At 42.8% G+C, this 25,656-nt stretch overlaps 2 protein-coding genes across 3 annotated transcripts in view; one reads left to right on the forward strand and one right to left on the reverse strand.

Annotated features, from left to right (window-relative positions):
* Positions 1-1,451: 1,451 nt before the first annotated feature.
* On the reverse strand, positions 1,452-14,010 carry LOC111850262 (uncharacterized). Of its 2 annotated transcripts, XM_072700373.1 has the most exons (14): positions 13,941-14,010; positions 12,238-12,305; positions 11,786-11,911; positions 11,514-11,606; positions 9,968-10,030; positions 8,852-9,010; positions 8,217-8,366; positions 7,954-8,112; positions 7,538-7,693; positions 7,221-7,345; positions 6,901-7,092; positions 6,187-6,364; positions 5,682-5,770; positions 1,452-4,280 (listed from the first exon to the last, which is right to left on the reverse strand). In XM_072700373.1, the coding sequence occupies exons 2-14, from the start codon at positions 12,266-12,268 to the stop codon at positions 1,653-1,655; spliced, it is 4,149 nt and encodes a 1,382-aa protein (XP_072556474.1). In that variant the 5' UTR covers positions 12,269-12,305; positions 13,941-14,010; the 3' UTR covers positions 1,452-1,652. The 2 variants fall into 2 exon arrangements, with proteins under 2 accessions (XP_072556474.1, XP_072556475.1); XM_072700374.1 differs by lacking the exons at positions 6,901-7,092; positions 13,941-14,010 and having other exon boundaries at positions 12,238-12,823.
* Positions 14,011-14,222: 212 nt separating this feature from the next.
* tspan7 (tetraspanin 7) overlaps positions 14,223-25,656 on the forward strand; it is a 41,201-nt gene continuing 29,767 nt past the window's right edge. Inside the window, exon 1 of the mRNA XM_023823896.2 lies at positions 14,223-14,381. Coding sequence (XP_023679664.1) covers positions 14,301-14,381 — 81 coding nt within the window. The 5' untranslated portion in view covers positions 14,223-14,300. The remainder of the gene's footprint in view (positions 14,382-25,656) is intronic.

Below are 25,656 nucleotides of genomic sequence, written 5' to 3' on the forward strand. Positions count from 1 at the left end.
ACTTGAGTTTTTGGTTCTTCTCCTCCATTGTCATCTGGCTTTCTTTCTTTCATTTTTTGCTGTTTTATCTACCCTTTTCATTTTTTTTAATTCAGCATAAATGAAGTAATGCACTACACACCCATGTAAAGCACCTTGTAGCCACTCTGCTGTGAAAGGCGCTATATAAAAATAAATTGAATTGAGTGAACGAAAACTTACAGAGCAATGACACAGTCAAGTACTATATCCGCGAAAAATAAAAAATCAGGATCAGAAATTTTGGTTATATTAGAGGATACAACTGAATGCCAGAGGAGGCATCATCTAGTCTATTCTGTCCTCCAATGCCATCAAAATTAAGAAGCACTGTAATATTAAGGAGGTTTCTGAACACTGCGGTATCATACTGCGACAGAGGCCAGCTGAACATGACTTACAAAGCTGATATTTTGATATCTAACTGAACTTGTATGGATACCAAACAGCCCTTCATTGGACATTGGACCTCCATTGGCTTTTCCTCCTATTGTACCTAGAAGAGTTTGGATTCCAGTCCTCCGTTGTCTTCAGACATTTTCTACTTGCACATTGTGTTGTGTTTTGATGTGTTTGTATATGTGAACGTGAAGTGATTTAGGGAAAATCACTGAAGAAAATAAATGCAAGTCCATTACACACGTACATGCATGGTACCTAATATTGTTGGGTATTTGACTGGCATCAGCAGAAACTATGCATGATGAGAACCCATCCTGGTGCTGTGCGATAGCTGCTTCTGCTGCTCCACTTTCCTACGGGAGTGGAATCCCTCACATGAAGACAGGAAAGAGCAGTAGCAAGTACTTCCACCCAACTATCCATGTTCTATACCTGCTTCTCGTATGCAGTCATGGGGATGTGGAGCCTGTCTAGGAAGCTATAAGGTGTAACGCAGGGAATAACCCAAGGCTGAGTGCCAACCCATCGCAGGGCACGTATACCATCAGGGGAGGTGAAAGCCGGGGAGATGTGCTTCCCCCCCAGTACTGGGGCTCACACATTCACATCACTTTGTAACTCCAGTCCACCGTAGTGTGTTTTTTTATCTGATTAGATGTGCCAGGTAATTTTAAATTAAGCATCTGTGGTTTGGCCTCTTTGATTGATTGAGTGTTCACTAGTTTTGCGCTAAGCATTTTCAGACCCAAGACCCGTTAATATTGGTTAATTCTAGGATTGGGACTGGGAAATCTGATCGTGCATCAGCATAAGATCTTGCTGGTCTTAAAATGCTTAGATTTCCAACTCTGTCTCACAACCATTTCAGAACTTCTACAATGCCTAATGTTCAATAGAAAATTAACAACAGAAACAATCTAAACTAATTAAAACTATTTCTTGCATTCTAATCAATTTTCATATCTGATTTGAAAGCAACAATAATAAACACAACAAATATATAAATATAAAAAGAAACTAGAACAAGAAAACAGATTTGAATGTCATTTTACTTAAAAGTACATATTTACAGAAGTATGCAGTGACAGACCATAATAACGGGGAAAATACTGAGCTGGAGGAAGGAAAACTTCCATAATGTTTGGTGAGACCTGAAGCAGTCAGTACGGGGGGGGGGGGGGGGGGGGGGGCAGCCATACCAGAGACGCCCTGTGGTCTGGAACCGCGCCTCTTCACTTCAGGTTCAGGTACTGAGGCAGAACATTGTTCCAGAACCGCTGGGACTCCTGTGAGCGGCTCTCTGCTGCACTCGGCCCGCCTCTGGCGAGCAACCTACCCGACTTGCTCTTATGGGCGGCCACTGCTGGTCTGGATTTCTGTCGCTCTTCACCCTTTTTTCTCTTTCCGGTTGATTCTTCCTCCATTTCCTCTTTTACTTTTCCTTCTTTCTCCTCATTTTCTTCATCCTCTGCTTCCTCATGCTCACTTTTATTTTCGCTATCCTCTTCTTCCACACCTTCTCCTTCTTCCGCTTCATCGTCCTTTTTCTCATTCTCATCTCCCTCGTCTTCACCACCGCTCTCCTCTGTTTCTTCTTCTGTTTCTTCTTCACCTGATTCCTTATCTTCTTCACTCAGTGAAAGGCCATGGTCCATTTCCTCTTCTGCATCCTCCTTTTCCTCACCAACACTCTCCTCCTCATCTCCCTCCTCTTCCTCCTCACCAACACTCTCCTCCTCATCTTCCTCCTCACCAACACTCTCCTCCTCATCTCCCTCCTCTTCCTCCTCACCAACACTCTCCTCCTCATCTCCGTCCTCTTCCTCCTCACCATCACTCTCCTCTACATCTCCCTCCTCTTCCTCCTCACCATCACTCTCATTCCCATCTTCTTCATCACCCTCCACTTCCTCTCCAACATCACTCTCATTCTCATCTTCTTCATTTCCCTCCTGTTCCACATCATCAACACTCTCCTCTTCATCACTGTCTTCCTCATCCTCTTCCTCTCCTCCACTTTTATCTTTCTCTTCCTCTCCAGAATCCTCCTCATCATCTTCCTCTTCTTCTGCTGACACCCCATCCAACATCTCTCCCATCTTCTCAGTCTCACTCTGTGACTGCTCTTCACTCTCTGGTGCGGCAGTTTCACTTTCTTTACTTTCTTCTGCATCTTCTTCTTCATCCTCACTCTCTGGCTTCTCAGTCTCACTCTCTTCTGTATCTGTACCTTCTTCTTGGTCACCAGTGATCATCACTCTCCTGCTAACTGTGTGCTTCTTCTGAAAACCTCCGTCACTCTCCTCATCGCTGCTTTTTGTCTCACTTTCACAATCATCTTTGTGCTCAGCCTCACTGCTACTCTTCTCCCCAAATGTTGAACCTTTACTTGATTCTGCTTTTGCACTGGATTCAAACTCATCTGCCAATGGTTCACTCTCATGGTTTTGTGTTTTTCCATGATTCTGATCCAAACTACTCTCCTGAAGTTTATGCCTAGAACCTCTTGCCTCTGGTAGGACATTTATCCTGACAGCGGTCTTCTTCCCTGATCTGAAGGAATCTGACTTGACTGATTCACTCCAAAAGGATCTGGCATCGGCCCTCCTCTCTGACAGCATTTCAGACCTGCTTGCTCTCTGAGATATTTTATATGTTCTCTCAATGTCCAACGCTGACTCTGCCTGTTCAGCCAACACCTCCGTCACTAAATGTACCAGACCCACTTGCTCTCTTACTACTCCTTCTTGTCGTCTTCCTGCCACTTCCGACACAACTTTTTGTCCTTTCTCTTTACATTCTGTGCTGTTCTTCTGTCCTTCTCTTCGAGAACAAGCATCAGAAACTACTGCAGATGTGTCTGGGGTCAAATTAGGGCTGGAAGAAGATTTTCTCTTGGAGGCTGGAGAGATGCATGATGAGTTGTTCTCACTCACTTCTTTCAGACTTTTAACGCCTGATGGCAGCACCCTTTTCGGTGTTTGCACACCTTCTCCGGGATGACTCAGCACCCTTTTCGGTGTTTGCACACCTTCTCCGGGATGACTCAGCACCCTTTTCGGTGTTTGCACACCTTCTCCGGGATGACTCAGCACCCTCTTCGGTGTTTGCACACCTTCTCCGGGATGACTCAGCCCCCTTTTCGGTGTTTGCACACCTTCTCCGGGATGACTCGGCACCCTTTTCGGTGTTTGCACACCTTCTCCGGGATGACTCGGCACCCTTTTCGGTGTTTGCACACCTTCTCCGGGATGACTCGGCACCCTTTTCGGTGTTTGCACACTTTCTCCGGGATGACTCGGCACCCTTTTCGGTGTTTGCACACCTTCTCCGGGATGACTCAGCACCCTTGTGCCTTCGCTTGTAACTTTAACAGGCGTGCTTTTCACCTTTGCACTAGGTCTACTCTCCACCACCTTATTTTCTACAGAAATAAGTTTTTCCTTCCATCCTTTTACTGTACCTTGTGCCTCTGTCCAGTTTGTCGTCCCTTTCTTTTGTTTAATTTTCACCTCTGTTGGTTTACGCAACTCAGGCAGTGTTTCGCTGGAGCCCCCCAAGTCTGGGAGCTGTTTTCTCTCATCCAGTTCACAGGCACTTGCTCCAGGCCTTTCGGACTGTTTCCGTTTTCTTGCCGTAAAAATGTCCTCCTGGCTGTCGCTGGCAGCCTTGCAAAGAGGGCTCTGTGTGGATCTCTGTTTGAGCTCAGCCCTGTGCTGTGAAGGTTGGGGGGCATGTCGTACCCCTGGGGATAGGGCTTGCTGGACAGTTAAACCAGCGTCCCTCCCCATAGGGACCAGTCTGCCCTCAGGGGGTCTGGACCCTTCTTCCAAATCATGCCGTTTCACACCCTTAACATCCTTCAATCCCGGCATGAGAAAGCAGAGGACAAAAAGAGGGAAAGCGTTAGAGAAATGAGTGAACCTGCCGAGGAGGCAAAGAGCTGAGCTCAAGGCTGAAAAGCAAACAGAGAGACGGCAGGCGATGTTAATATGAGCGAAAGACACAGACAGGCGGACAGGAATAAAAACATCAAGGTACTCGAGCTATTCAAGAAAAACTCACAGCTACTGTCAGACGCCCTTCCCCAAATGAAGTGATGCAATTTAAACTTCAATTGTTTGATTTCAGCTGAATATAATATACATTTGTATAAAAGAATACGGCAGTAAACGGAACATGCCGACAAGAAACAAATCATCCTCCATCTGAACATCAGAACAGCCACATAATAGGGACAGGCGATTTTCAGACTTACTGAACATAATTAAGAATAAGACAGCGTGATAAAAAGCCCCATGTGCTTCTTGAGCACAACCCCAGTGACCTTATGAAACCATGCTCGTGTTTTTAGCATAGAGAAATGTGGCAACCAATGAAATCTCCAGCACTCGGGCTAAGGTCACAGCCATGGGTTTGGTGTAAGGGCTGATGGCATAATAGTGTAATTATCATGGAAGATGAAGCGATGGCTTTATCTTCTTATGGGCTGGAGATGACGCCCAGGTCTGGTGAGCACCGTCCTCCTTCCTCGCATGGGTCTGCCACACATTGTGAGGACTTTACTTACTGAAATGCATTTGACTTCATAATGTATTAATATAACTGACATCTTCGAGGTACAAACATTAAATAGGTTTTTGGAATATGCACAGTTGTACAAGATATTTCACATCCTTTATTTTTTAATTGAATAAAGAATAAAGAACATGTGTAACAAAAAAAAACTAATTTTATGGAACTCTTCATTGAAGAACAAGTCTGTACTATGCCAGATTGCCTCAAAAACAGCTAATCTAAACTGTAATGCTCTCTCTTAAGTAGCTGTTTAAGGATTTGACCCACAAGTTTAATATATCATACCAGAAATCCTTCAGAAGTCACCAAAAGGAATGAAAGTCACAACAATCTAAGAAAAAAGTATGAGTCTAAAGACTCAGAAAAAAAATATTCTGGCTGGATCAGGAGAATGGCCCTCCCACTTAAGGTTTAAGAAGGCCAATAGGAACTACAGCGCCATCTGCTGTACACACAGGATATTTGATAGCATATTAATAAAATAAAGAGATGATGCATGTTTGTATCAGGACCACATCTCACGATGCTCATGAACTGTACTCTATAAGTTCAGCAGTAATTCTTACCTTCATTGTCATAGCTGATGCATCGCATTTCAAAAAGCCAGAATATATAAAAATATGTGCCATATTGAAAGCACAGTAAAGAAAAGAAAGTTAATTAAAAAAGTTAATTGCACTTACTAAGTTTAGCTTATCAGTGGTGCCACCTAGATCTTTCATTTTCATTTCATTATCTTCTGTATCTTCTGGGTCTTTGCTTGTGACTTTTTCTGAAAGACATATTCATTATGGCCAGACCCATTAACCAGTTGAAGACTTTATTCACATAATCAGGAATGCTGTAATGTAGCAGAACTTCAGCTGCAATACTAATTTCTGGGTCTAAATCACTCAGTATCTTTCCTGTAATTTGAAAATTCCAGAGTACATCTGACTGTGGCTTCCAAAAATGTAACCAATTTCAGAATGTAACCAATTTCAGAATTCTTTTAGGGTTTAAAACCTGAAGGTAAATCATCTGCATCTAAAAATGAATCATTTCAGACAAACAGAAAATGGAACCTCATTGAAACGAAGCACAAAAAATGACTTCAGCCTTTACCCAAAAGCACGGCCCTTACAAGTATCTGCAAATCACTTCTCGGCAGGTAAAGAATGAGGAGACGGCAGCGTCTGACAGAGATACCAGTTCTAGAAGGGATTGGTCTGAAGGTGGAGAGGCCATTCTGCAGTCCCCTGGTAGCTGGTTCCGTAGAGGGGGGTCTAAGATGGATGATACGGCTGGAAAAGGGTAAGGAGGTCCTGAAGAAGCCGGACTTGAGATGAGTTTGGACCATCAGTCCAAACTGTTCTTGAGATTGCTCCTAAAAATGACCACAGGCCTTAGTATATTTGTTGGTTACTGACCACTTACATTAGAATTCCATATATCCATCCGTTCATCTATCTATCTTCTGTACCCGCTTCTTCTGTGCAAGGTTGCTGGATTCCAGGGCCTATCCTGAAATATACAGGTGCAAAGGCAGGGAATAACCCAGGATGGGGCACCAACCCATCACAGGGCACACACACACCTATAGGTAACTTGGCAACACCAATTCAACTTAACATATTTTTGGAGTGTGGGGGAAAACCAGAGGACAACCCATGACAAAACGGGGAAAATACACAAACTCCACACACTTAGAGCAGCGGCAGAGACTCGAACCCAGGTCCCAAAGGTGTGAGATAACAGTGCTAACCACAGCACTACCATGCCAATACCAAACCGAGCATACATGAAGTTTAAATATATACAATTTGTTTTAAAATGTATTTAAAAAAACGTAACATTCCCGACCCTACAGCAGGGTCTGAGCCCATCAGGACAGCGACGCTCTCCTTCCCGACGCTCACCCACCCTCCGTCTGCGCCTGACCCGAGCCGACATGCTCCTGGGGACAGTCGGATAGGTGACACTGCCCTCCTGGACCTCACTGTAGGATGTCCCCAGGCTGTCTTCCGTGATGTCGTCTTCTTCTAGCGACACTTGTCTGGAGGACCTGGACCTAGGTCTGGCCAGAACCAGCATGTGGCACCCACCACATGCAACCTGGATTGCACAAATGTCACAAAGCATGCAGTGCCCCCATGTGGTGAATGACAAACCATGCCCGTTACAGACAGTATGCTACATCCTTCCTGACGGCTATCATTAGCATGTTTAGGCTAAAGACTTACCGACTGTACATGATACTTTAAGAAGCGTGGACACAGAGTAGGTTTAAACTGATTAGTGTATGTTTCCTCTCCCAGACCAAGCTTCCCATGTCGGCCATCTCCAAACGTGTAGAGAAGACCACTGTCTGGAAACAAGGGCACAAATCAATGTTCTGGGCTTTCTGCATATTATGGACAACTTCTCGCTGAACACTGATTGGCTCCTGCTCTTATAAAAAATAACGAATAATGAGAATTTATTGGACTAGGACCTTGTAATTTGTATGATAGCAATGCAAATAACAGGCAGTTAATATATACAGTGCAGTACTGCTTACCGGTGATTACAGCACTGTGGTTTTCTCCACACACCACTTGTCTGACTTTCCCCTTCTGGAAGTGGTCCACCAGTCTGGGGAGACTGGCCTGAAAGACGAACGTCCCGTGGCCCAGTTGTCCAAACTGGCCCATGCCAAAGGAGTAGATGTCCCTCTCTGGTCATGGCCAAGAGAGAGAGGGCAGTCACAAGCTTATGTACCCTTGGCGTAATATGCGTCTTTTGACAATTTTAGCTTTCAACTTTCTCTCTGCTTTCGTAAGAAAGTGTCCTCAATTTTGTGGGGAAAAAAAAACAGCGAATAAAGAATATAAGCTAAGAATTAAAGTTGACTCTAGTATTTTCTGCCTTGAAACTACAACAAAAGCTCTGCATGCTGATTCTATTAGGAATTTCAGGGAGTCCCCAGTGTCCTACCTGTGAGCGCTACGGTGTGACCCCCACCACAGGCCACCTGGGTGACCCTGTCGGGGATTCCCTGAACCACTTGGGGGACTCTGTGGCTGTCCCACTGCTTGGGAGGCAGGCCCAACCTGCCGCCGCCGCACTCCCCGAACGTGTACAGGTGCCCGTCGACTGGAACGTAAGAGCAGGATGCGACCGGTCATAGAGGCACCAACCCCGTGGCTGAAATCGCTCTGCTGAGCCCCAGAAGGACGGCGAGACGCTCGACGTCATACCGGTGACGAAGGCCGAATGGCAGCAGCCACAGGACACCCAGGTCACCGGCCTCCCCACAGCTACGTCTCGAGGTTTCAGGGCCCGGCTTTCGTTCCCCAGACCAATTTGGCCCTCCCTGTTGTCCCCCCACATGAAAAGCTTTCCTTCCCCTGTATTAACAAGATACAAAAAGATGCATTAAAAATATCACCTCTACACAGCCTACTCATTTGTATACTAGCACATAAAGCTACACCTAATTCATTACACACTCTGCTTCCATGCCAGTTTGTACAATCTTTCCTTATCCATTGGGTGAGTGAACAGTATTTCTTTGTTTATTTCTTAATGTCAATGTCTGAAAATGTCATTTTTAAATATATATATATATATATTTATATTCTATTTATTACGTTCTCATTTGCACTGTGACCAACAAAAACAATATTTTACCTCAGAGTATGAATCATATATCTGAACATGATGAAAAATATGCTGGAAAGAGAAATGATTCTTTCATTGCCCGAAGCTATGACTCCTGTAATGGTGTTGGGTTGTTAGGACACTTGGATAATGACTAAACTCAATCAAGTCGGCCATATTGATACATGCTGGCATCCTTCAGTAAAGCTCATGACATAAGGCCTGGTCATACCGGTGAGAGCAGCAGAGGTGTTGCAGCCTGCAGCCAACATTTTGATAGCTTCTCGTCCCCTGAAGAACGGAAGACGCTCAAAGGAGACCCTTTCCTTGCAGTCTCCGAGACCTAGCTGACCTTCGCTGTTACCCCCAGCAACGTAGAGGGTCCCACGAGCTGAAAGCAAGAATTATCCTTCAGCAATAGCCCAAGCAATACTCTTGCCGTCACTCTAGAGCAGGGTTCTTCAACTCTGGACCTCGATGGCCTTGTTTTCAGTTCTCCCAGGTAGTTAGTTTAATAATTACTGATTCTGATTGGTCAGAGGCCGAGCAGTGCTCGGACCTCGAGGACCGTGATTTGAATAACCCTGCTCTACAGTCTAACACTATACCCCACGTCCCAATATTCATTTGATACAGGCAGGAATTATAAAATATGACGTGTTTTCAAAAGCATGTGTTTGTTCACAGTCTTCAATGAACTTTGTGCAAAATATGCAAATCTCTAAAAAAAATGTTTTTTGATGACTTGTATATATGAGTCTGTGTCCATAAAACTAATTAAACCAACTGAATTTAGCAAATAACACTTTTACAAGGAAATATGTCATAAAGTGAGACAATGTGATACATAAAAATTTTATAGAAGACATATAAACAGAAAAAAATAAAATGTACCCTTGGAGAGTACAGATAACAAACATGACTGAGAGGGAGAGACAGCTGCTGGAACTGTGCCGTCTTTGTCCACTGACCGACAACTGTGTGACTGCAGTGAATCATGCCGACAGTGAATCCATTATGCAGGTATTGGATCAGGCTGGCTTTCTGGGTTCAGTTTATGACCTGACCCTAGCAATTTGAAGTGATAGTTATGTACTGCATATTACTCTTGATACAGACTCATTGACTATTTATCATTGATTACATAACCAGGCACCACGCATATATCGTCTAGGTCCCTCTCTTCTGCACTGTCCCATGTTTCTGCACTTTCAGAATTATTGCTAAGGTCCATTTTACTTCTGGCTTTTCCACGCTAAATAAAGATGCATGTCACTGCAGATTGGCTACAATAATATCTAAACCACAGACATTTGATGATGAATGTCGGCGACGTGCACAAACTTACACGTGTATACGAGTGTGTGATTCCGCCCACAAGCTGCAAGCTTGACTTTTTCAGTCTTCAGAGCTTGTACAAAATAAAGAGTTAATCGCTTCTTTAAAATGTGGAAACTGCATTTATTTAATTGATGCACCAAAAACAGAAACATATAACCATTTGACAAAATTCACTTAAATACATTTATGTTAATCATAGTCAAATTAATTTCAGTTGTTTAAACCTTCCTTTAAGATTTTACATTAGATTATAGTCATCTAGGACTTTCATTCATGTCTTTGACACAAATTACCCACGTGTTGAAAATCACATATCTAATCGTATCAAAGTATAGATTTATTATATAAAGACAGCTTTTCAATTGAAGGCATGATCACCCTTATAAGGAAGCCAAAATGTTCTGTTAAAATGAACTATTAGTGCAGCACAGCACAGTTTACAGTGAGTTCAGTTATCTAACAGTCACAGCAGTTTCCTCAGACTTTCTCTTGACATTTTTTTAGACACATACATACAGCATCATCCTTTAACAGTGCTGTGAGCTCACCAATCACATATATGTCTGTAAGTCACATGCACTGCTTTGTAGCATGACAGACGCAGCATCACAGTCACGTCCAATAGCAGGTATAAACTGAAAAAAGCCAGACCACTGACCCACAACCACGATTTAACCCGATTGGTCACCTGCTCCTATTCTGCCCTCAAAGCCAATAAAATACCCTGCTTTCCCAGCTCTGTCACTACTGGCCCCAGGGGCGGATTAAGGTGTACAGAGGCCCCTAGGCTACAGTAGTCTGTGGGCCCCCCAACCCCGCCCCCCTCCGTGCCAATGGGGGCCCTCTTGCAGGCTGGCACACGTGGGGCCCCTAGGCTTAAGCCATATCTAGCCTGTGCATTAATCCGCCCCTGACTGGCCCCATTGTACATTTCCAATCCCAGCTTGTATAGATTCAGTCTCTTATCATGTTCGTTTTTACAATCCACTTAATTAATATTGCAATTAAAAATGGGAAAACCCTTCGGATCAAAGCAAAGCATATAGGCTTAAATAAAAACGCATTGCTATTGTCCATTCACTTTGTCTCCGTGTCTTTTTGAAATAGGCAAACACTTTTCCCTGCAAAGTACTTTCAGTAATGTATCCTAGCAGTAAACCAGCAACCCACATGCTATCAGCCTTATCTGTGTTTTCTGCTTCTTCTGAGATTACAGAAGATTACCAAGCACTCCAGATGGGGATTAGACGGGCACAGTAGGAACGACAGTCTCTCGCTTCAGCTCACCTCGCACTAGTAAGTAGAATCGAACCCACAAATAAAATCTACGATATAATGTTTAAAAAGTCCACATACATAGAGGGATGAGTGCTATTTAAAATACTTTAAGATCTAGACAGTTTGTAGACTTGTAGTGATGACCAATTCATGCCAGAGGCCTTAATGCCAGAACAACAAACACTTCCTGTATTTAGAAAGAGAAATTAAGGGATCAGAAGCCATAATTTTTTTTATTAGTAGTAGTTATAGTTTTTATTTTATTTATTACTAACCTTTCACACAAGTGGGCTTGTTCACTGCGGCCTTTGTTCCCAGACCCAACTGGCCCCAGTTATTAACCCCGAACATGTACAGTTTTCCGTTGCCTAGGGTACAGAAAACATTACAGAATTATAAAATGGCCTGTGGATTGGCTCAGCTGCACAAAGATGGATGTCTAAAGGATGCTCTATTAAGATCAGGAAAGAAATCTTACAGGAGCCAAATGAACTGACAGCCCGCTTAAATTATACTGATTTTAATTTTAAGAAGAATGTTACAACACCTGTAATCAATGCTGTATGGTCATCACCGCAGCATATCTTCAGGGCTTTGTCGTTCTTGAACCAGAATTTGCTGGGTACATTGTCAGCAAACCTGCTCTTTCCAAATGTGAAAATAGCTCCAGATCCTGTTTGTGGAACATAACGAACCAAAACCTTATCAGTATTACACTAGAATGTGGTATTTAAAGAAAAGAGGAAAAATCGAGAATCAAATTGCAGAGCCATAAGATTAGCTTTAAGAAGTAAACTGCATAACGTGAGTCAATTCTGGGTATATTTAAATTGACTGATAATCAATATCTCTGCATTTTCGCAAATGCAGTTAAATATTCTACAATTAAGATACTGACAAAATACCAGTTGGCCCCAATACGTGGACTCCATTCAGTGCAACAAGTAGGTAAAGACCCCAGTTTATCTAACGAATACTGGAGTGACATTCTGCACTTACCGGGTATATCGTCTTCACTTCCCCCTGCCATGTCTGTGCCGACACCCCTAAAGGTCCGATGACAGTGCCTAAAGAAATACTAACAGACTAAATTCGCATAGGTGACGCTATATGGAATCAAAAGAGGCGATTATTCCACACCACTTCCCCTTATGCTAAAGATTGTTTGCAGTAGTTGGCACGCGTAACAGTAAAAATAAATCTTTCTGTATCCAAACGTGTTTAGAGACATTCACATCCAGCAACAGTTCCTAATAACCTGATTAGCTTGGTCGACTTGGAACAAACTATCTGGACTAGTATATTCATTCTAAATGCGTTTGAAGAAATAGCTAAACCTAGCTGGACATATCTATGGTTGTGTAGGACTACTGGAAATTATCTTCGTCAGTGAAAAGCTCCACACGTGTTTACCGTAATGACAAAAAAGCGATGCTTATGTGTTTACACGCTTGACCCGCCCAAAAAGATTGTCCTGCCTGAGCCACCGTAGTGCCAAGTGCTTAGGATTATTTTGTAACGAATAATGCACGAGCGCATAATGAAATCGGCTTTGATCGTGGTAGGGGTTTTAATGAGCTGTTCTGTGGAAATATTTCACCTTATTTTATTGTCGCTGGTATTTCAAAAACTAGTACCAGCAATCTAATAGTAACTATTTCTCAAAGAGCGATGTTCACACATATGGTAAAGTATATTTATTGAGGACAAACGAATGCCATTTCAACTTTTATTTGCGTGCTTATGTATTTAAGACCTGTTTCTTTCAATAAAATGCACTGCCAAGATATGTGGAGAATATACGGAAACATTTTCCCGGAAACAGGTGCCACATTAAAATGCATACAGCTTACAATAACAAGAACGAAATGGCGATCTATAAATAAAACCGAAAATAAGAGTATCGAAGAGTGCTTTTCTTTTTTTTTAATGTTTTCTCGAAAATATTTTCTACGGCGTAATAAGCATTCTAATGGGCTAGTAGTAGGCTATGGGTGTGATATGTGCATACATGCACTTAAAATAATCCCCACATGAGCAGTTTGTCGCATGACTCACAGATGCCTGATTCCCACCACGCTTCGTATCAATGCCCCCTTAAGGGTTCACGATAGACTGTAAATGTAGCTGTGTGATTTGGGACAGTGTAATGAAAATTTTGAAGTTGGGTTGTGAACTGTTTTCACAACTGCGTGTGTCATTCTACGGGTGCCCAGTGATATCCGAAGGACTTTTAACTCTCAGAATTGATCCAACAATGCATTCAGACTTTTAATCCATCAAACAATACGGATGCAAATTATTTTAACATGCTAGCGCACTACATCGAAGTGTGTGAAATTAAAGCAGAATGGATACGCCCATTTGTCACAGCCTTCGTACTGTCATCATACTAAAGCATCAATGCAAATAGTCTTCCAGTAAGAATGTGTTTCTCCTTAGGAATTTTATGACATTTCAGTTTGTTTGCTAATCACCACGTAAGGATCGAAGGTCAATAAAATATTTGTTTTAAAACAGTAAGAATGAAAGCATTTGCATTCCGTGTGTTTAAGTATGGGTATTCGTGATTTAATAGATTTACAATCTCGCAAACGTTCTAATAAATTTATATGCGTATGTGTATGAACATTAACCGTTGCATAAATACATTAAGTATTTTATTGTTTAAATGGTTTATCGGATTTAATTGTATAGCCTACCAGCCACAATCCACAATACAAGGAAAACGACTGTTAATCTCCGTTCATTGAGGATTAGTTTTTAAACGGAGAAGAGTTTTCTTTCAGATTCACTGTAAGTAAATACAATTTGTTCTGAAAACATAACGGCTGAACGTTGCTAGAAGCCTTATTTTTAAGCTGCTGGTGATGTGATGTGTGTCCAGCGGGGGGTGTTACCCATGGGGCGGGGCTGTGGAGCAATTCTGCACGTTCATTGGCTGATTTCTGTAGGGCGGCTGCGCTGTGCGAGACTGCGGTGAATCTGCTGCGCGAAGCCCAGTGGACGATCGCAGCAGCGCAAGTCCCGTAAAAAAAATCCGCACTCCGTTATACCGTAGTATGGCATCCAGGAGAATGGAGACCAAACCAGTGATAACCTGCCTTAAAACGCTCCTCATTGTCTATTCCTTCGTGTTTTGGGTAAGTGGATACATGATCTCAAAGGTGTTTGGCATGGTGAATGTGTTTGTAAATAGATTATGCGAAATACTGGTGTAGTATTATTTGTAATAGACGGTTTGCGCGAAAGCGCTCACGTAAACGTCATGCCATTGACAAAGGCAACATGCGCGCACATGATCCACTTCTTGAAATTGAAATGCATTTTGTTGCGTTGGTCACAAAGAGGATTTCCAACGTTTTTCAATACACTGTTATTCAGTCTTTACATAAGCTAAATGTGAAGTCAGATATGTGTGTGTGTGTGTGTGAGAGAGTGTGTAATTCATATAATATATAACTGAAAAGCGTTACCATTTTTCCATTCAACTAATGAAGCTGTTTCATGAGCCGCTATTACCGAGGCAATTAATCGGCTCACATAAAAATTTGGACTTAAAAAACAGGATTTAAGGGGAAAAATGAATTTAATCGTAACACATCCTTTCATCATAGGCCAGCCCGGGTGTCACTTGTTCGTAAAATATTATACATCGGTTTTTTTCAGATTGGTTAATTTACAAACTTCTAGACTTCTTGCCGACACACTACGTGTATTCCGTAAATTTAAATTAAACGCAAATAGCTTGTACCGTGGATAGGGCTTAATTTACCAGTGAACGCTGAAATGAGAAGATGAACAACGTCCATATTAACGCTGCATTTGTGCCAGACGACCCTCTATGGGTAATGAATGAAAAAAGTAGAAAGTCAATAAATCATTAGGTTACAATGCATTTTTACTGTAATGTATAATATGTTACTGTTTACCCTGTGAGACATGTTAGATACTCACTTAAACATTAGTCTGCGATATAAACGATAAAAGTACATGGGGAAATTGTTTGATTTATGTCAGTGTAATTGCAGATATCTGAATCAATAACTTTTGCGGTTACAATATGGAAAGAACAGGTTAAGTTTTATCCTGATAAATTATCCTTGTCAGTGAGTTCCTAAGGACTGCTGGGGAAACGATGCTGTCCTTTCTGTTATCAGCGCGTTTGAATGATGAGTATACATAACAGAGAAAGACGTCGATGTTTCACACACGTATTCACATTGACATTTATTATAACCTACATAGGTCTAGTACATTGAAATTTTCCAAACTTAAGTTCTGACAGTCGTTGCTTATAATAATAATAATAAGAAGAAGAAAAATCTTTTACATTATGACCGTTCATTGTCGCCTAAATTCGATACAAGGTCCCGTGGGTGGCAACATTACATTACTGTTGTTACATTATTGTTTAAGTGCCGTAAAATCGATTCACTAACAGAAATAAAACGCTATTCAGTCCTGGCTTAGTCGCTGTTTTGTTAAAGATCGCAATTTCTCACATCCGAACCTTTCTTATGTTCTCCTTTGTTATTCTGTCAGCTGAGGTGCGGTGTCTGGTTTTTATCATATGAAATTCGGTGCCTTGCTGCATATTGAGGTTTTTTTTTTTGCATTGTTAAGAAGCATTACAGGTGACAAGTAAAAACGACTGAATCTGTCAACTGTGCATGCATCCACCTCTCCATCCATCAAATTTCCATAACTGCTCATCCAACCCAAGGTGGAATTGAATCTGGAGCACAGGTAGCAAAGGTCACAGTAACTCACTGTTGGGGACACCATTTTGCCTAACTGCATCTTTTTGAACTGCTGGGGGGACCTCAGTAAGGACCTGCATGGAGAAAACCCAGACAGATTTTACATTTACACATAATACATTTAAATTTTACATTCTTCATTTATAACATTCAGAAATATTTTGGAAGCTATTGCCTTTAGTATGCATTGACAAAAAAAACTTTTAATTGCTATTTATTGTCATTACATTTAATATAAGGATCTGTAGGGAGGTAACATTACATAACTGCTAAAGCAGTAAAGTGTGTAAAGTGGTTCTGGCTTAGATGCTGTTTTGTCGCAGCTTATGTACACATATGTTAAAGATAGAATTGCATAGGATGGGAGAGGTGAGCATGTCAGGCTAGCTGTTAGTATCTGCCTCAGACGGTTCCCCCATTCGTACTGCTTTAAATGTGTTTACAAACTGATCCTGCTTCTCTCCTTGCTGGTATTTTAAGCAGACGGGCATGCCTTCTTTAGGGTGGCGGGATGGTGACGTAATGTTTCCTAGTTCCTGGGGATACTTCAAGGGTCCGTCATGTGCTGCATTTCGCAATATTTTGATGCTGAAGATTTTATTATTATTATTTTTTTTCTAGTAGTCTGAGTGAAAGTTTGCCAAGTTTAATTTCCTATGGTTACTGCGGACGGCGAACACTCCTCTAGCTCTAGCTAAAGGGTGAATAGGCCTGGGGTCTCCAAACGACCTGCGTTGGGGTGGAGGACGTGAAATGATCATCGATGTTCTTGGCAGCGGGGCTCTCAAAAGGTGGAGCCAGCCCTGTCACCTGGGTAAAAAAAAAAACAATTTGAAGGCTGCTTGTCAGCTATTATCAGAATTCTTCCCTTGGTATAGAGAATGGGTGCCCATGTGACTAATGCATTGCATTGTGGGATTGATGCCATCACTGTCGGCAACATCTTTGGTATTTACCACCTTGGCCGCTCCCGTTTATTCAGGCTACTTTGTAGAACTTTCCAAGAAGGTGAGGAAGGAAGGAAATACAAAAACTCCCAGGGTGGGAAAAAATAAACATAGGGGTTCAAGGTCAACTGTCAGGCTAAGCTCTTTAGGTATGCTAATGTTATTCTGGGCAGGAGGACATGGGCACGTGTTGTTAGAGGTTAAAAGCGGAAATAGGGGCTCCTGTCTGGCCTTTTGTTAGGACACTGTAATGCACAGTGAGTGAGCCGATGCTGGGTCTCCTAATGGGTAAGTTGTACTCTTCTGAACATTTCTTTGCATGTAACGCTGTTGTATTATTGTGGTCCATTCAGAAATCATCTCAGTAATATAAAACTTATTATCCCATAACTGTAATTTTTAGGATGGTGTTACGAATAGGAAATTGCTTTGTGCCGGATATATTTTGTATGCATGCAAGCATGTTGCCTCATTAAGTCAGGCTGAATGTTACTGATTTAACGAAAAACATTCATAATAGGATATGTATCAGAAGTTAATCATTTTTTTGTTGTATGAGAAGGTGGATCTTGCCTGTATACCTGATCGTTCTCTTCAGCGATAGAAAGTTCAGGTTCAGGAAGTACAAATCCAGATCAAGATTTTGTTTGAAGCAACCAGTTGGGTATTCTGTGGAGTCTTTGTACTCAACTGGTTGGTTGAAACAAAATCTTGGTCTGGATTTTTACTTTCTGGACCCAAACTTCTGCTTCTCACTACAGCCTCACCTGTGCAGCACGGCCTTTATTTCTCCTGAATGACTGATATATTTCTTACAATCAGCACCTGCTGCAGTATTTTATCTAGAGCTCTTTAGGTGCAAAGAGCAAAGCTCTGCATAAATTTATTGGCCCACCTGCTCTGTTGAGATGGTGGATGTCACATTTCAGCGGGTTTCATTGTACACTGTATAGGGGTATTGTAAAGGTATATGATTAAACATCTGCACTGGATGTAAACGGGCAGAAGTGATGATAGAAAGAAGAATGGCAGAATGGGAGCTCTGTTGGCACTGATGTTGTTTGCAGTAAAGAATGGGTCTGCCTTCACTGGACCTGCTGGTCTGGTGTTCTGGAATGCATGCTGATATTCTGTTGCCTTGGATATCTCGAGAGATTTTAGTAACTGTATTTATTTTTACTTTTTTATTCAGTCATGAGTCCAAACCAGATGCAACTGGTTTGAGCTGTCGTTTGTCTTAAGGATACAAGCCAGGTAGCAGAAACAGGAAGCTCCTCTTCTGCTTATCTGGGGAGCTTGTAGCTTGTTTACATGCCATTTATTTCATTCGTGTACTTTATTTAGCAGATGCTTTTGTCCGAAGCAATTAACAAGTGAAGAAAATAATGCATTACAAATGTACAGCTTTCGAGGATTCAACTAGGCATAAGTTCAGCAAATGAATGCCCAGTTACAAGTGTAAGCAGTAAAATCTAGTGCCAGGCTAAATTTAGTTAAATTTAGTTGGTTTGTTAAATTTAGTGCCACGCTGAACACGGAGCCTTTACTTTTTAAAGAACATCCCGGGTTACAGGTCCTGGATATAAAGGGGATCAAACCCGTCATTCATTTGCCTGGTTTCCATAATCGCTTATCATGGACATGGAGGCCATGAGTCTGTAGCCCATTGCAGGTGGCATTTGGCACAAGGCAGAGGTACATCCTGGACAGGATGCTAGTATACTACAGGACAGACATACGGTCACACACTATTGGTTATTTAGGGCAGTGTTTCCCAATCCGGTCCTTAGGGACTCACAGCCAGTCCACATTTTTGCTCCCCTCGAGCTCCCTACTAGACAGTCCACATTTTTGCTCACTTCGGGAGCTGGGAGGGAGCAAAAATGTGGACTGACTGTGGGTCCCTGAGGACGGAACTGCGAAACACTGATTTAGAGTAATCACTTCACCTAACTGCATCTTTGTGAACTGGAAACTGGAGTACATGTTGGAAACACACACAAAATGGCTATAAGAAACAATCAGCGCACACAAAGGGAGGGAGAATTCCCTCATGGCGAATCTATATGCCAAAGTATAATCATACTGAAATCATACCGAACACAAAATAGATGTATTACAGTATTAGCCAATAGCAGTTTCAGCCGCTGTCACTGTCGTCTTGCTGGTGAACAAACTCACTAGGATGTGGTGTAATCGCTCCATATTACCCCTGTCTCTCCTCGGCTTCCCAGTTTAGCCAAGACGTCTTCCTGCCCCTGAGCTCTGCCAAGGACAATGTGACTTTGTGAAGCTGCAGTAATTTGAGCTTGGGGTAAATATATGGATGGAATGGAATGTCCAGTCCCCAGACGGGGTGTTTTAATTTCTCGACACTAACCCCCTGCAAGTTCTTCACCCTGTGCATTGAGGAGAGCAAGAACATATAATTTCTATGTCCTAATTATAAAGCACTCCTGGATCAGGATTGAACACTATAATACAATCAAGCAGATCAGCAGTCTAAATCAGTGTTTCCCAACCTAGTCCCCTGGACATTAACTGTGAAATCCAAACATAAAATGCATTTGATTCAATTTAACTGAAGAAGCTCACAAACCAAAAAGAAATACAATTTCTCGATGAAGGACAAGGAAGAAAAATCAGAGCTCTCTATATCCAAAGAACATTCTTCCATCTCTCCTTTAGCACTTCTGTCTGGGAGTTCATACACCCTGCGATCTTCCAAATCCACCTGGCTGAACCAGTTTAAATCCTAACATGCAGAATGAGTCCAGCCAGGGTAAGCTCAGCATCACTAACAGAAATGTTTGTAGGGCATCGCTTGGTATGATAATGCTGGGGCTCAGCAGTACCATTGATCTGCCTCTTGTAGGTTCACAAGCTAAGCTTTTGACTGGAAGAATACAGGATCGTGTCTTTGTTTGAATCTTGAAGCTTAGCATCTGACCTGAATCGACTTTGTCCAGATTGGTGCACTGTGAGCTTTGTGGGTGCAATGCCTGGCCTTGACAGACCATCTGACATACTGTAACCATCAGAGTACATCAAAAGGCATTGCAATTTGGGGTTACAGGCAGAGGTGGAGATTTCAGGTCCAGAAAGTACAAAGATTTTGTTTCAACCAACCAGTTGAGTACACTTTGACTCTTTATACTGAACTAGTTAATTTAAACAAAATATTGGTGTGGATGTGTGCTCTCTGGTCCTGAAATCTCCACCTCTGCTTACAGGGAATAATGGCTTTGCCTTCTCTTTGTCTTTTTGGGGGTGTATAGATCTCACTCCTTTTGAGCTCTCTGACCCTTCTGCAGGCCCACTGTGTTCACACATATGTTACTTCTGTATCTATTTTTGGTCTTTGTTTGACTTTTCACTTCTTCTTCTTTCTCTTACCTTAAGTGCTAATTGGATCTTAACTGCAGGATATGGCTGTAGCTATCGATTATATCAATAATCAAGTAATCCTAACCCTAACCCCTAACCCTAACCCTAACCTGATAATTCATCAAGTTATTGTCGATATATAATATAATATAATATAATATAATATAATATATAAATTGCTATTGGCATGAGGCATTCATACATACAGTCACACCAATTTACTTAAGTTGCATATTTTTGGACAGTGGAAGGAAACCAGGGGGTCTGCGACACACACACAGGGTGAACGCGCAAACACCACACACACAGGGTGAACGCGCAAACACCACACACACAGGGTGAACGCGCAAACACCACACACACAGGGTGAACGTGCAAACACCACACACACAGGGTGAACGCGCAAACACCACACACACAGGGTGAACGCGCAAACACCACACACAGGGTGAACGTGCAAACACCACACACACAGGGTGAACGCGCAAACACCACACACAGGGTGAACGTGCAAACACCACACACACAGGGTGAACGCGCAAACACCACACACACAGGGTGAACGCGCAAACACCACACACACAGGGTGAACGTGCAAACACCACACACAGGGTGAACGCGCAAACACCACACACACAGGGTGAATGCGCAAACACCACACACAGGGTGAACGTGCAAACACCACACACACAGGGTGAACGCGCAAACACCACACACACAGGGTGGACATACAAACACCACACACACAGGGTGGACATGCAAACACCACACACACAGGGTGGACATGCAAACACCACACACACAGGGTGAACGCGCAAACACCACACACACAGGGTGAACGCGCAAACACCACACACACAGGGTGAACGCGCAAACACCACACACACAGGGTGAACGCGCAAACACCACACACACAGGGTGAACGCGCAAACACCACACACACAGGGTGAACATGCAAACACCACACACACAGGGTGGACATGCAAACACCACACACACAGGGTGGACGCGCAAACACCACACACACAGGGTGAACGCGCAAACACCACACACACAGGGTGGACATGCAAACACCACACACACAGGGTGAACGCGCAAACACCACACACACAGGGTGAACGCGCAAACACCACACACACAGGGTGAACGCGCAAACACCACACACACAGGGTGAACGCGCAAACACCACACACACAGGGTGAACGCGCAAACACCACACACACAGGGTGAACATGCAAACACCACACACACAGGGTGAACGCGCAAACACCACACACACAGGGTGAACATGCAAACACCACACACACAGGGTGGACATGCAAACACCACACACACAGGGTGAATGCGCAAACACCACACACACAGGGTGAACGCGCAAACACCACACACACAGGGTGAACATGCAAACACCACACACACAGGGTGAACGTGCAAACACCACACACACAGGGTGGACATGCAAACAACACACACACAGGGTGAATGCGCAAACACCACACACACAGGGTGAACGTGCAAACACCACACACAGGGTGAACGTGCAAACACCACACACACAGGGTGAATGCGCAAACACCACACACAGGGTGAACGTGCAAACACCACACACAGGGTGAACGTGCAAACACCACACACACAGGGTGAATGCGCAAACACCACACACACAGGGTGAATGCGCAAACACCACACACAGGGTGAACGTGCAAACACCACACACACAGGGTGAATGCGCAAACACCACACACAGGGTGAACGTGCAAACACCACACACACACAAAGCAGTGGAGTGCGGCAACAGCCCCGCCCATGTGGGGCATTTCATGCACATGCCACCGTCACATCTCAAGGGCCACAATAGTATGCTGGGTTCAAACCATCAATAAGTTGCATTAAAACATTTTTAACTCAGTTGTAGGTAATGAAACTTAGAAAGCTCATTAATTTTAATGAAGGTTCCATTTCAGCCTTATCTTGCCTGTTAAAGAATAAGTCTAAAGTGTACGGTTGCTGCATTTACATGAGCTCTGCATCCACTCTGAGACAATTATGATCATTCTTGTCCTTGCTGTTGGACTCATAGACCATGTAGCGCGTTTGTGAAAAATTAGTGGAAAATGGTCTGGTCACGAAATCTGGCCGCGAAAAGTCATTTGCCCTCCACTGTATGGAAATACTGTACCTTTCATGGAGATGATATTGATTTGTCAGTGATTTATCAGCACTGCTTTGTTGGCACAACTCACAGCAATACCACCAATTTATTTGATGGACTGATAATGGTAGATAATAAATCCTGTTTAGCTAAATAGTTCATTTTCAACTCCTAAATAGCAGGCATTGCAACGTGGACTTTTTCCAATATGGTTCAGCTCTAGAAAACACACAATAAATTCACAAGATAATGAATATTATATGATTATTATATATCCTATTATGTAAGCTGATAACGGGGCTAACCTTCATTTTATCATGTTGGGGTCAGCGCCCGTCCGTCACTGCCCTTCATGTCTCTTCCGTTTGGCCAGTATGCTGACCATCCTGTTCCCTCTGTCTTTGCACCAGTCCCTCATGTGTTCTCCTTGTTCCCTGGACTGCTGCACAGCGCAGTGGGTTGGCAGACCGTTTCTCCTTCCCCAGTGTTTATTACTTTCTATTCGTCATCAGTTTGCCTTTCCTGTGTTCTTTTCTGGTTTTTGTTTTGTACCTTTTCGTTCCACATTGATTAGCTTTGCATTGTAGTACTAGTGTCTGATTTGTGTCTCCTAGTTTTGATGTTTGATAAGCTTTCTGGTTCAGTTAATTAGCCCCACCCGTTGCTCGTTGTCCTTCACTTTCATTGATTGGTTATTTGGGTATTGTTCTCACCTATCCTGCATTGTGTCTTGCTAGCCTAGTGTGTATTTAAGTACCTGCTCCTGCTCTGTTCTTCCATGAGTCATTGTGTTCAAGTTGCTGTGAGATTATGTTGTGCTTTGTTACTGCGCGCTACTCTGGTTTCCTTTGTAGGTTTGTTCATGGTTCTGTTTGTGGTATTTTCCCCTGTTTGGTTATTACTCCTCATGATCCTGTTATTTTTTGTTATTTGTTCTCAGTGTATATTTTAAGTTCCCCAAAAAACCCCTGTTGTCACTTGGAGCCGCATGTGGAACGTCTCCTTCTTTCCCCGCCTACTCCATGCCCCGAGTCCATAGCATTCGCAGTGATTCTTTTGATGTACAGGAATCGTAAAAGTAAATTAAGCAAAATTAAGTCCAAGTAAAGACGAAGGCAGGCTAGGCTATTCCAAGAGGCATAACAGTACATCTTTGCCTACCTCGCATTATTCGGTGGGTGAATTGGGTGAATGTCTTATAAGATGGATTTTGCATTGCATTTGTGCTGTGGTGATTTAAGTACTGCTTTGCAATACTGACAGACGACTGCATTTTCCTTCACTTTTAATGTGGAGCCATATTCCCAAGTAATTGAGAAGGAAAATTTTAATCAATGCTTTTCAATAATAGAGTAATAATGACAGCTCTACTCGAGAACTGAACATTTTTGGTCTTTAATCTGCTACATGGACTTGATGATGAACTTCATGCTTGTCAAGCTCTATGTTGTGGCACAGTGTGTGCTGGGAATACCATGACTGATGAGTAAGCTGGAACAACAGAAGACAGTCTGGCAAAACGTTGACCTGCTTGTTGCTTTTCGTCAGTTGAATGGGGGCCGTAACATTAAGCCACTTTGAACTAACATCAGCGGCTGAGGGACCATGTGAGCCATAAAACTGAGGACTTTGTGATTAATTAGGCCTTCATTGGGCAGATATAGCAGAATAATCATGTCTGAAAGGTCAGGCTGGGGAAACAGAAACGCAAAGCTGCACTCCCCTGCAGATCACTGCGCATCAGCTGACGAACTGGATAATGGCTGTTTCCCGATGGAGAACCTTCACCTGCAAGTTCCTTGGCTGACGAGAAATGTCCTTTATACCCTGCTGATTTCAGTGCATAGTGCAGTGATTCTCACAGTAGCTCATGGTTGGCGTCTGTGTAAAACTCCACTCCACAGCGCTGCTTATACTGCTGCTGTGCAAAACGTGGTGGAACCAGACTTTTTTTTTTTTTTTAAGTGGGCTGAAAAGGTGTTGCTTGTCAGTCCTGCTTGTTTTTCCACTGGAACTTGGTCAAAGAATTTTTCGAAGGCAAGCGAGACTGGGTTCTCTGGGTACGTTAGTCTCCCTCTTCAGAGGTGCAGTTCAGGTAAACATAATCATAGCATGTGTGCGTGTGTGAGTGTGTGTGCGTGTATGAGTGTGTGTGTGAGTGTATGAGTGTGTGTGTGTGTGTGTGTACCAGTGCCCTGTACACCACCCTTCATTCTATACTCCTGCTAAGCTAAAAAAAGACACTGATCTCCTGCTTCTAAATATGGGATCATCTGAAAATGATTTCTGCACAGTATTTTCATTACATTCCAAACGATGCCCTGACCGGTTCTGTATATTTTGCGGAATGTAAGCGGTGAGAGGCAAGGCCGTCGCAAGGGTCTGAGGACATCCGGGGCTCACGCTGCAGTCTGTTTCCCTCGGAGGTCAGAAGTTGGAGCTGGGAATGACGTCACACTTGGGTTAATCACGTTATAGTAACAACAAGCCCTAAAGCCATTTGCCAATACCAGTTCTAGCCAGGTTCATTGTTAGCCTTTGCTAGCAATACCAGTTGATTGCAACGCATTACGAGGTCTTTGGTGCCTACAAACACTGTAGCATCAAGTCCACTGATAGTGTTTGGACAGATCTGTGTATATAACCGATTTCATGACATACAAATAATATGCAAATGCTAATAAACAGTATATAACTACAGCTTTCACGTCTATTGATGAAGCCATCTTATATTCTGAGGTCAGGTTTGCAGAGGTTCCTCTGACTTCCTGAGCTGAAACTCCGACTTCAGGGGGCGTTCCAGTTGAAATTTCCGACTATGAACTCGGAAGTTTCAGCTTCCCAGTTGAAATGGTACCATGATAACATTTGCCAAGCTGAGGGTATCAATGACTTATGTTATGCGCATCAAGATACTTCATGATATATTTACTGTTTTTTTTAAACACTTAGTAAAGGCGTTCAGGTCTGTCTATTCCATTCAAAATATATTAGTTCTGTGTCCATTAAGTTTCTTGACAACAAAACCACGTTATACGTTATACTTTTAAATAGCAAAACACGATTAAAATATTCAGGGCTTAAGCCTCACTAGCCTGACCCTGATGGTTGGGATGATATGTGCTGTGAGTGGCAAGCAGCAGAAGTCAGTATAAGCCGGCCTGTGAAT

This window comes from Paramormyrops kingsleyae, chromosome 16, assembly GCF_048594095.1.
Source record: "Paramormyrops kingsleyae isolate MSU_618 chromosome 16, PKINGS_0.4, whole genome shotgun sequence".
NCBI lineage: Eukaryota > Metazoa > Chordata > Actinopteri > Osteoglossiformes > Mormyridae > Paramormyrops > Paramormyrops kingsleyae.